Source organism: Triturus cristatus, chromosome 6 (assembly GCF_964204655.1).
Source record: "Triturus cristatus chromosome 6, aTriCri1.1, whole genome shotgun sequence".
Classification (NCBI taxonomy): Eukaryota; Metazoa; Chordata; class Amphibia; order Caudata; family Salamandridae; genus Triturus; species Triturus cristatus.
This window is the reverse complement of record NC_140589.1, coordinates 1,759,037,411-1,759,050,018: the sequence shown is the minus strand read 5'-3', so window position 1 is coordinate 1,759,050,018 and position 12,608 is coordinate 1,759,037,411. Positions and strand designations below refer to the sequence as shown.

The 12,608-nt window shown below is 48.8% G+C and overlaps 1 protein-coding gene across 1 annotated transcript in view; it reads right to left on the bottom strand.

The window, feature by feature from the left end:
• The window catches only part of LOC146821938 (EH domain-containing protein 3), a 219,397-nt gene extending 208,500 nt beyond the window's left edge, over positions 1–10,897 (bottom strand). The window contains exon 1 of the mRNA XM_085613023.1: positions 9,947–10,897. Coding sequence (XP_085469149.1) covers positions 9,947–10,173 — 227 coding nt within the window. The 5' untranslated portion in view covers positions 10,174–10,897. The remainder of the gene's footprint in view (positions 1–9,946) is intronic.
• Between the last annotated feature and the right edge of the window lie 1,711 nt (positions 10,898–12,608).

Below are 12,608 nucleotides of genomic sequence, written 5' to 3'. Positions count from 1 at the left end.
AGCTCCCCTATATGGGGGTGACTAAGCCCCTGGGGGCGCATTTAATGCTGGCAACCAAAGAGCGTATTTGGAAGGGTGAATATGTTGAGATTCTGAAACTGTTACACAGGGAGGTGAGGTCTAAGGAGGGTTCTAAAGAGGAAGAGTACGAGCTGGCCAAGCGCCCTAAGGTGCCGCTGACGATCGAGAACTGGACGGCGGCGTTCTTAATTTATGCTAGTGTTTACTGCGAAAAGTTTCCTGAGCGCTGCGTAGCCATATTTAAGTATATGGACGTTATTCGGAAGGCTCACCTCACTGGTACGGGTTATGCTTGGGCCCAGTATGATGAGGAATTTCGGGCACGTATGGCTTGGGATGATGAAGCTAAATGGGGCGAGTTGGATAATGACCTGTGGCAACATACTATGGGGGCCGCGCCAGGGGGAAAGACAATTTTTACGGCTAGTGGTCTGCCGTTAGTGTACCGGCCCTTTCAGGGAAAGCCCACCCGGGGTGGGGTGGGAGGCTCAGCCGCATCACAGTCTGGGGTCGGGGCTTGTTGGGATTTCAACAAGGGCCTGTGCACGCGTGAATATTGTAAATACAAACACGAGTGTTCTAAGTGCGGCAAGCGGCACTCCCTCGTCAACTGCTGGGGAGTCAGGCCATCAGGAGGGCAGCAAGCAGGTGCAGGGTTGCCTGGCAGCGCGCAGCAGTCACAGGGTGGGCGAGGGGGTAGGGGCGCACAAGGTCCTGGGCCAAAGGGCTCCTACACCAATTAAATTGGCTCGGCTTCAGGATGCCTTGGTTGGCTACGAGGACTTGGTGGCAAAGCAGACTCTTTTGGATGGTTTCAGGTGGGGTTTTCATTTGGGGTACCACGGGCCCCGGCAGAGGAGGTGGGCGGATAATTTGAAATCCGCAGCGGAGCACAAGCTGGTGGTGCGAGAAAAATTGAGTAAGGAAGTGCATGAGGGGAGGATGGCAGGCCCGTTTGGAGAATGGCCAGTTCCTAATTTGATCATTTCCCCTATTGGTGTGGTGCCCAAGAAGGAGGAGGGGCAGTTTCGGCTGATTCAGCATTTGTCATGGCCTGAAGGGTCGTCAGTCAATGATTTTATCGACGAAGACGCGGCTTCGGTGTCATACTCATCAGTTGACGTCGCTATGTCACTGGTTGTGGCCGCGGGCGCAGCTGCAGGGATGGCAAAATGCGATATTAAGTCGGCTTTCCGGCTGCTCCCGGTTCATCCGGATGACTGGCCTTTGTTGGGCATACAATTTGAGGGTGAATGGTATGTGGATAAGGCGCTACCCATGGGTTGCTCGGTGTCATGTGCTCTTTTCGAGCTCTTCAGCACTTTTTTGCAGTGGTTTTTCACGCACCGCACTGGTCACAGCTGGGTCACACATTATCTGGATGATTTCTTTTTTGTGGGCTCGCCGGGCTCTTCGGAGTGCCGGCGTGCGCTGGAGTCGTTTCAGGAGCTTATGGGGGATTTGGGGGTGCCTTTAGCTCCGGAGAAAACAATGGGGCCGGATACTGTCATTTCATTCCTGGGCATTGAACTTGACTCAGTTGCCATGCAGGCCCGGCTGCCCGCGGATAAGAAATCTAAAATGTTGGTTTTGCTGGACGAGATGTTGGCTCGACCGAAGGTGACGGTGAGGGAAATACAGGTGTTGCTAGGCCATCTGAACTTTGCTTGTAGGGTGGTTCGGGCGGGGCGGACGTTTTGTCGGCGCCTGGGCCGGGCCTTAGCAGGCCGGCACTTGCCTCATCATCATGTGCGCCTGTCGGCTGGGGTGAAGGAGGATTTGCGGATGTGGTCCTTTTTCCTGCACTCATTTAACGGGGTGCCTTTGGCCAGGGACGAGGATGTACAGTGGGATGTGCAGCTGTTTTCAGATGCGGCGGGCAGTGAAGGTTTTGGCATCTACTGGCAGGGTCATTGGTGTGCAGAGCAGTGGCCTCGGGAGTGGAAGAATGGTGGGCGGAGCATTGCCTTTTTGGAACTCTTCCCACTTTTGGTGGCTTTGACCATTTGGGGCAAAGAGCTGGAACACAAGAAGGTGCTTTTCCGTGTGGACAACATGGCGGTGGTGCAAATAGTCAATAGACAATCGGCCAGGGATGAGCAGATTCTGAAATTACTGAGGGTGTTTGTGCTGGGCTGTTTGCGCTATGACATTTCATTCAAGGCTTTGCACGTACCGGGCGTGGACAATGACATCGCGGATGCTTTGTCTCGTTCACAGTGGGAGAGATTCCATGGGCTGGCCACAGAGGCGGACAGGACACCGACCCCGATGCCGGAGCACCTCTGGTTGGTCGGCAACGCAGGGTGTTTCAACTGGTGGTAGGTTCTTTGTCGGTTTCCACGCGTACGGCGTACACATTGGCATGGAAGGAATTTTTGGCGTCAGGTGCTAGTAGGAGGGTAGAGCCGGGGCGCAGTTCGGAGGATGTGGTCCATTTTATCCTTGACCTCATTGAGAAGGGTCTGTCGCGGGTCACTATAGCAGGGAAGTTGGCTGGGGTTGCTTTCATGGGGAAGCTTTTTTGGGGTTATGCCCCGTCTGCTGGGGAAATAGGTCGCAGGATGCTTGAAGGGTGGGCGAGAGAACGGGGCGGTACTGGGGTGTCCCGTTTGCCGATTTCCTGGCAGACGCTGGCTCGTTTGCTGGCTGTGTTGCCTGCAGTTTGCACTGGCTATTTTGAAGTTGCATTGTTTTCTACCCTTATGGTTTTCATGTTTTTCGGAGCTTTCAGGGTTTCGGAGCTCCTGGGGACCAAGTTGAAGCGGGGTATTTGTTGGCAGGATGTTTTCATATCGGACGCTGGCGTACATGTTTGGTTGGCCAGTTCCAAAACAGATCAGAAGGGGGCTGGTAAAGGGGTTTGGTTGGAGGCGGGATCCCCTAGTTGCACATGTCCGCTGCGCTGGGCCAGGCGGTGGAGGTCGCTCTCGGGGGGGGACGGGGGCCAGTTAGTTTTCCAACACATAGACGGGGCGCGCGTCTCTGACTATCAGCTGCGCATGGTCCTGCGTAAGGGGTTGCAGCGGTTGGGGTTGGATGGCGCGCAGTTTGGGACACATTCTTTCAGGATTGGGGCAGCGACTGAGGCGCATAATCGGGGTTGGTCGCAGGGCGATATAATGCGCTTGGGGCGTTGGTCCTCTTCCTGCTTTCACAGATATGTACGGGAGGATCCTCCTTCGGCGCCTGCGTCTACTGCTTTGGTGTGAGTCTCATATTTGTTTTTCATTTCAGGTTCGGTGGCCGGGCCACACACGAGGGAGTTGACGGTGTGGATTGTGGGGCATTCCTTCGTCAAGTGGGCGCACGTTCAGGCGTGCAAAAGTTATTTTGGGGAAAGTTTGGGTTTCAATGGCAGCCTTTTTCGACTGGTATGGAAGGGAAAGGGGGGGATGCTCTGGAGGGAGCTGATCCCCTGTCTGAATAAAGCCATGGTGCAGGGACAATGCCCGGATATTCTTTTAATTCACTTGGGGGAGAATGATCTTTGTAGTGTGAAAGGGGTGGTATTGTTGCGAGCCATGAAAAGAGACTTGGCGTTGGTGAAAGAGCAGTGGTCGGGTTGTCATGTTCTCTGGACAGAATTGGTCCCGCGGAGGGTGTGGAGAGGGGCGTTGAAGCCCAGGGCGGTTGATAGGTCTCGGAGGAAAGTGAATTTGGAGATCTCCCGGTTTTGTCGAGATTTGGGCTTTGGGAGAGTCACTCATAAAGATATCCGGTTTGAGGCGGTAGAGTTTTTTCGGGGAGATGGGGTCCATTTGTCGAGGTTGGGCATGGATCTTTATTTGTTGGAGCTCAGGGAGGTCTTGTCTCGGTGCTTGAGGGGGCAGAATCAGGCTCGTTGTGTTTAAAGCCTTTTTTGTTGGGGGGCAGAAAGAGGGGAGGGTAGTTGCACCGCCCCCCTCTTTCTGGGTGGCGGGGGTTATGGTGATTTCTGGTCAGTTTTACCGGAAGTTGGTGGAGTGATTGGGGTTGAGTTGGGGTTATCGACAGGAAAAGGTTAGTTTGGTAAATTTAGTTCGGTTACACAGTTTGGGGGCCGATAGCTGAAAAGGGGCAGGCAGGGGAGTTTTGGTTAACAGAAGGTTTGGATTTAGAGATTGTTGGGGGGTTATACAGGAGTGTAATGTTTTATAATGTTTTATAATGCTTTTATATTGTTGTAATGTTGTAATGTACGGGCGGGGGCGGGCTCGAAGGTATTTAGGGGAGGGGGCGGGGGGCGGGGCTAGGCATGTTATATTTAGTGAGGCCTAGTTTTGGAAGGCGTTTCGGCCAAGGATTTTAATTTGTAATGTGCACCTGTTTCCAATAAAGCGGCCTTTTACACACAACGATCTTGTCAGTGGCCTGCTTCCCCCCCTCCACCCCTCCCTCCCAAATAACTGCACGTGCAGGAGTTTTGCTCTTTTCCCATCGGTATGTGCAATAGGCACTGCAAAGCCATACTAAGGTAGAACGCACACCACGCCCAAGTGCGACAGTGAGCACGATATGTTTAGCCGCTAAACTTTGTTTTTCCAATAAAACTAATATTCCTCCCCAAAAATATTTCGGGACTACGTGGTTGAATATTAGGGACAGTTTAAAGGCTGGCATTTCTACCACGGAATATTTCTGCTTTTTTTCCATTTTATTTTTTTCCACAGTTAATGTACATTCGAAAGGACGGCTCTCAGTACGACAGTGTCCTTGCTGGGCCGTTAGCACTGGAAAGCGAACGTGGCTGGACCGTCCCGGGAAGCAGCGTGGGTCACGTGACCAGGCATTCCGCCTCGTCAGCCTGACGTGGGTGCTCCGAGCCAGGCTTGAACTGTGGACACCGGCCAACAAGGGAGTCATTTCCACTGTGTGATCCGGCCCGGGGTGGGGAGGAAAGGGTGGGGGCTCCTTCAGAAAGGGGGCTGGGATTCGGAGCCAGCTATTAGAGACAGCGAGTGCACTTCTGCAGTCTTATGGAGTCTGCAGTGCCTTAACACAGTGCGGTACCGCCCACACCAAACTGGAAATATACTCCGTGTTACCAGCTCACTACGTGATAATGTCTCTCTTTCCGCTGGCGCCGGTGTGGGTCATACCTCTCAAACTTTGGCGGGTGAGACTCCCGATTTTGTTTAAAACAAAAAGTATAACATTATTTTACGAGGCAGCGCGCACTGTTTGAATCGTATATTTAGAACGCACTGGATAAACACAGATTAAAGTGCATGGCCTATTAAACATCGTGTTGATTTTACTCATGGGCTCTGTTGTGCGTCACCCTTCTCAACCAAATGTAAACTCACAATCAACTTGCTGTAAAAATATAGATGGGCAGGCTGGGTGAGCAGGTGCAAGACACCAAAGGCGGGTTAGTTGAGCAGTATGGGGGAACTCACCCTCTTTTTCGCCCCCTCTAAAAATGTAGGTACGAGATGAGGTTAATTGGAGCATTTTACAGCAGTATTTTTCAAATAGAAATAGTAGAATGGATTAATGACCGCAGGCCGCACAAGCAGTTCTGAAAGCTAGGCCCAGTCCACAGGAGCAATATTTATGGCCAGTAGCTAATCGTATGTGTGACCAGAAAATATTCACAGCAAACATCTGTGCAACAGGAGCAGCAGCGCCTCTGATTCAGCGTGCCCAAAAGGGACGCAAATGCCCATAATTCCATTGCCAGCCGGCGGATTTAGCTAGCACAATGTGGGTCTGCAGTTCAAGGGTATTCAGCAGCGAATGCAGTTCCCCTTGTCAGCAGCCACTGCTCAGAAACAAGGTTGCAGATGGAGAACATTGGGCCCCCGGTAGCCTCTGCCTTTCCGGGGCACATCCACATGCCTACAGGCTCGTGCATAAACCCAGCCCTGTCTGTGCATGGTGGCATCTTCCCATCAGCACTGCCTCGGTCTGTACCTGCTTAGCAGTACCTGAGCTCTCCTACCTAGGATGTGCCAGTACCCTACTGCACCTGCCAATCATCAACCTTCAGTGACTGTCAGAACCCATCTACACATGACCATCAGCACCCGACTGTACCCTCCCATACTGCTTAGCTGTGCCTGTCCTCACCTACATACTCCTGGCTGCTTGTGCACGTCTAAATTGCACCATCAGCAACTAGCTGCGACTGCCCGGACGGGTCTACAATGCTGCCATCAGCACATTTCTGTATCTGCACGTCAGGACGTGAATGTATAAATGTACTAGCCTGTAAGTGCTGATCACCACCTACTCTGTACCTGTATCATTGGTCTGCGTCACTTTGCTAGCACCCGCCACACGGTACTTCGCAGTTTCTACCCAATCCCTGCGCAGCGTGTCTAGACTCCGCTCGGTCAATCAGCAGATGTCCAACTGCACCCACCTCCCACCAGGTGTCTTCACATACTTGTATGTTAAAATACCTCCTTATCCGCTCCTGTATTTCAGTACCTGCTAACTTCTTCCAGTTTCTACTTGTCGGTACCAACCTGTCAGACTCAGAGGGCTGTACAGTCTGTACTGGCAGCACTGACCCGCAACTGCCTAGCACTTGTTTTCCTACACCTGTCTGTGAAACAGTGTGTGTAGGTCTGTATCACTCAGCATATGCTGCTGTCCGTATATTTGTGTCTGCCCACACCTCCTGCAGTGTGCCTACAAGTGTCTGTTTACAGGTGTCTGTCTGCTCCATGTCTGTTGGTCCTGGCCTAAACCTGCTCTGTTCCGAACCTCTGACCACTGTTCATCACTCCATCTTTCTGCTCTGGGCATTCCTCAGCACAAACATATTTTACAGGGCAGCAGTACAAGTTGTGGTCAAGTGAGGGAGTGTATGAAATACTTTGTGGGCAGTTCCTACTCCGATTGCAAATCATGGTCACATTTTGCAAACTTTCTTATTATTATTTTTCAATCAAGCTCTTAACGGAGCTCCTAAAGCTGGAGGGGAGGGTATTCAGAGCTGCTCCCAATGGCTGTCGACATGAGAGCTGTATCAGCCACAACCATCTAGAGATTTGTCCAGGATCACACGTAGAAGTAAAAAACTGGGATTAAGCACCAAGTACCGCCGGTTCAAGCCACAACCTACTCACCAGAGGCAGACATATGTATGCAAGTACATGTGAGCAGGAAGGCAAGCAAGCAGACAAGCAACAGGGTAGAAGCAGCAAGTGTTATTGGAGGCTGGAACTAGGGCACTCCTTCCCAAAATAGGGAAGTCCAGGCCTAATCACCATGGCAACAGCTTAACTCCCTAAATCGGACAAAGTTGTGAGGTCCTGGGTGGAGCACACACCTATGGGAGCTCCTTTAATATGGTGACTTGTAATGCTAATCAGCATTGACAATAGCTGATGCTTGCATGGGCAGGTTAGCAGGGGCAGCTCCTTCTTTGAAAGCTAGAAGAGCATAAAGCTGGGCTGACTAGTTTAGTCCTCCTTGAGCACAGCAAAGGTTCCCTTGGTACTCACATGCCCCCTTGACCTTAGCAGAGCAGCACAGACACGAACTGATCAAGTCAAACTAAGATAGTGGCAACCCTCGGTGCACAGAGTAGGCCCTGGTAAACATTATAGTTGCAAATGGTTCTGCTGGACCCAATGGGTGGATGTTTGGAAATACAAAGACATTCTTAATCAGATTACAATTGAATCATTGTTGTTTATGGATTAGATGGCATATTTTTAACGAGGCGAACTTCCATTGCTCCTCTCTGCCCACCCAATGTAGTCATGGGCATAGACAAACAGTATGCTGCAGGTGGTGGTTATCCTAACCATCGGCCGTGGATTCCTTCCCTACAAATAGTGGCTGTAAAGTTAAACCTGATCTCTTCGGGTGGTCTGCACAAAACTATGGTCAATCGACGATGAACACTGGACAGAGGTGTAGAGATGAAGGGTGACTGACAAGGGGGGGGGGGGGGGGGGGATGCCTGCGAATCGCCCATACACAACCTGCACCCAATTACTGTATCATTTTACCCCATTCTACTGTCAAGATATGCTCCCAAAAAAGTGGTCCATGGCACCTTTTGATGCCGTTTCACGCTTATGTAAGGTTCTTCCAAAGAAATCTAACAGAGCATAAGGCCACGCGTGGATGCACTCCTATGCAAAGCCACTGTAAACTTGAGTTTTGTTACTTCAGGCTATGAGCACCACCCAGACCACATCCTCCTTTTTCCTGAAGGATGGATGTAAGCAACATCTGGAGCCTATCGTTTGGTCTGAACTGACTCCTGCACAGACATGGCAGGCTGTGTCCTTGCTAACCCAGCCAACATCTTCACATGGCTAACAGAGACTTCCAAGGCAAAGGCTTTAGAGTATTCAAACAAGGTAGTGTTTCTACCTTTCTCAGGGAAAAATACTGATTATATGTTCAAGTTTTAGGTTCAGGTGATAGTTCTTTAGAAGAAGAAAAAAAAAAAAAAAGGAAAAAAAAAAAAAAAAAGAAGTGTAAAAACATCTATAGTGCCTCATAAATGGCAATTCTGAGCGCGTTTTAATGATCATTTAGGAATATAGTTTTGACAGCTCTGAAATAGTCATGAATTGATTTCTTTTATTTGGCGTATGAGATTTATATTTCAAAGGGGGAATATGGCCCAGTCTCGTCATAGAAATACCAGTGATGTTAGACAAACAGTGGCCCGGTAGCAACCCTATGTCACAGACAAACAGTCCCCTATGATACGCCAGGTTCCCTATGATACACCAGGTTCCCTATGATACGCCAGGTTCGGTATCCTAGATCCTCAGTGGTCACTCAAAAACGAAAACATCCGTACAGCACCGTCAAATATGAATACCATCCTTTGCAAGCACGACTGGCATTGAATGTGCCAACATAGGCCCTGCTTATAGCCGCCCAGCCTCGCCCATCCGTCTCTAATCCAGTTTCTCGTGCAGCGGCCTTCAAACAGGGGGTGAGACACTTGGTGCCAAGAAAGGATGTTGGAGGAAGCACAAAACTCTTGCAAATGATCTAATTTGGCATAATAATTGGGGGGAAAAAATTATTCATTTGCATGGTATTTAGAGGTCAACTCAACTAGTTATCGCTGAGCAGAAGAACTTCAAGCTGAAAATATTCAGGCAAAATGCACCTCACTTCATACCTCATCGAAAAACATGGACCAAAACAGTCAACACTGCAAGAAGATATCTCAATATTCAATTACTATTTCATTCATTTCGGTCCCTGGATCTACAGCACAATATTCAACCTGCGAAAGAGCAAACCTGGCACTGTATAAACGCTGTGGCTCTCTTGTAGACATAAAGGCAGGTCATGACCATCTCAAATCCGCACATATAAACACAGCTTATTTTGTACTCTAGTTTTCAGAAACTATTTATGTCAGAACGTTCCCAACAGCATGTACAGTACGAGTATGCCAATTGGAACTAGTTGGTCCTCTATAAAGCTTCAAGAATGAATAATATTCCGTCATGTATTCCATTAATATTTACACCACTATCCACTCAGCCTTTCATAATTAAAAAAAAAAACACAAGAACAAACTCAATAAATAAAGATTTAAATACCGAGAAACGACTGGAGAAAAACACTCACGCCAACATTCAAAAGCAGCGCACTAGTGGTAGTTTGGGTCCAAAAATTAGCATCTCGTATTTTGCTCTGTACAAGTACAGATAGTTGGAACAGGAATGAAAGAAGTACATACGTTTTAAGCTAGATGTAAGCGATATACATTACAAAATAGACAGAGAACCTTGCCAAAAGTGAAAAAGGGGTTTTCCTTGGGCAATAAAATGCGTACTTTTATCCCACACACAACGATGCATTACTAACTTAGGTTTCAGCAATGAATGAAAGCACGTGAAGTCAGAGGAGACCAAACTAGGTTTCTTCAGAAGGGTTGGCCTATGCTAAAAATCAAGGGACTTTATTCAGAAAATAAAAACATAACTGTGAACAGGCATATTACCTTATGAAGGTGGTCTTTCCGGTCGAGTACTGCCCCACTAGCAAAATCATCGGCTTGTTATCAAAATCGGCATCTTCCAGCGCTGGGGAGTGAAACTCGTGGAATTTGTAATATTCTTCCAGAGGGAGCAGCTTGGTTTTGTACAGTTTCTTGAGGCCATCGCTGACAGTCTGAAAGACCTCGGGGTCTTTCCTCCGTTTATCATCGGTGCCCAACCAGCTGAACATGTCGGAACCTTGGGTGTGTGCCGGCAGGGTGAAGGAAGGCTTATTATCTGGAAAGAAACTCGAGTTCGTGTTCCGCTCCTGTCGACAGCCTGTAATTTCCTTGCAGCATGCAAAGGGAGGCTATTCTTTCTTATTACTACAAACAGAAATAGGTTTGTCCGTTAACTAGGCAAGGCTGGGTACACAACGAGCATTAACAATAATGCACAAATATTGTGTACCTCGAAAGTATTCGAAAACGTCCCAGACGATTGAATACACAATCCGTTATTTAGCTAGAGAGGCGTTAGCATATTTACTGATCTCCCTTCTGCAGGTTCTTAGGTGCGATGTGGCCAGTCCACGCCCGCTGAGAAAATGAAATCCTCCGAAATGCAATGCGCAAAATAAAGGTACAGTAGCGTCCGTATTCTTTACAGGCGTGCGAGACTGTCTGGAGATCACAGTACAAACGGATGCGACTGTTCCCGCAGCCTGTCTGCACGATGCCCCGGTGGAGGTGAACCTCAACCCCCAGCTGTTGCTTTTAAATGCCAGTCCTGCAGGAAGCAGCTCGGAGCGGAAGTTGCCCTTCTCCGGGCAGCGCCCCCCTCAGCAGCGCCGGCCAGAAGCACCGTAGGGCGGGGCCATATTGCCTGATGATCTCAGCGGAAGTTGCCCTTCTTCTGGCAGACCCTCTAATGAATTGGAAGCCTGTGAAGCCTAAAAGGGCGGGGCCATGAAGACTTAGGGAGGGTAAAAGGGACGATCCATCCCAGGTTTTCTCAAACCCGGGTGGGGAATTCCGACGCTGCAATACCGAGGATGGGAATCTGTCAGAGCAAGGTTTCCCAGAAAAAGATATGCAAAGAACAGCGACATCTGGCGAACGACAGCAGCAACTCCTGGAGAATGCCTACCATATGTTTGTGCCGCCTTCCTTTGACTGAGATTCCTTTCCAACGCAGGATAGTGTCTGAAACTAATTACAAAATCATTCAAACTAAAAAGACTCCGTTGATGACTACAAGCAGCATTTGGCACGTTTTCAGATGCTTTTTGCAGATGTCAATTTAAATACAATAGTGCTGTAACTGTAAATGCGATTCCAGTTCAAGTAAACGCTGAGCCAACATTCCAAATAGATGACATTCAGGAGCGATGAATCATACATAGTACAAGGAATGTACATTTTAGGAACAGAGGGTAGAAACCAAAGAAACGAAATTAGTCTTCATAAGTATTTGAATATATTTTAGGTCGTATTTGGTTACATTTTTTGTGTAAAAAAACACTTTGTAACGCACACTTGGGAGACCAATTTTTTGTGTGTGTAAAAGGCCGCTTTATTGAAACAGGTGCATATCACAATTTATTAAGACTGGCAACTGCCTTACAAAACTAAGACCTCACTATACATAAATTACCTGAAACCTTGTTCCCCCCACCCCTACGATCCCCACAGCAAACCCCCCACCCTGCCAAATACAAAATAACATTACATAACAACCATATTACACAATATTGCATTTACAAATCCTATCCTCCGATGACCCAAACCCCTACCTGCCTTTATGCAGCTGTAATTAACAAACCTCTAGTCTAAACTTAGCCTACCCGGTTACCCTTTCCCTGCCCCTGCTCACAAACTACCAACACTTAACTAAAAACTTCAGCCAATCTTTGTCGACTTTCAATAACTCCGCCACCCAGGAAAAGGTGGGAGGGTAGGCGGAAACGCCGCCTCCCCATTTTCCTGCCCCCCCTGCCTCCTAGGTCTGACCCATTAGCGTCGTTGCACATTCAGCAACCTGGCCAGGACTTCCTTGATTTCCAGTAAGAACAAATCCATGCCCAACTTGGATAAATGAAATCCATCTCCCCTAAAAAAACCCGGTGTATCATACTTAATGTCCCAATGAGCAATCCTAGAAAAAAACAGATGCCGACAAAAACGCGCCATTTCCGTGTTTGAGTTTTCTCCTGGCCTTGTCTACCGCTCCTGGATTAACCGCTCCTCTCCAGACCCTACGAGGAACACATTCTGTCCAAATGACAGCACAACCGGACCACTGTTGCTTTATCAAAGACCAGGCCCGGCTCCAGGAGTTTTTATTTGGGTGGGCCAAGGGTGCATTTGGGTGGGCCACTGCGGGCTCGATTTGCGCATATATGTCTGGGCAGGCCTGCTTCAGGGTCCTCCTTTATCTCTTCTTAGTCTTACCAGGCCCAGTAAAATGCACTCTTTTCCAAATCTCTTTCTAAATATTATCACTCTCAAAAAGTGTTTTTTTCCATGTAATGTTGCTTTGATGGGAAGAGGAGGTTTCTGAGGTGGTAGGTATCAGGCAAGTGACACTTCTAGGGCTCCCTCTGTGCGAGCCCCAGGGAGAATCCCTCTTCAATACTACCTCCACCTGACCCCAGACTCTGCAACGCACTCCCTTACAGGCTTG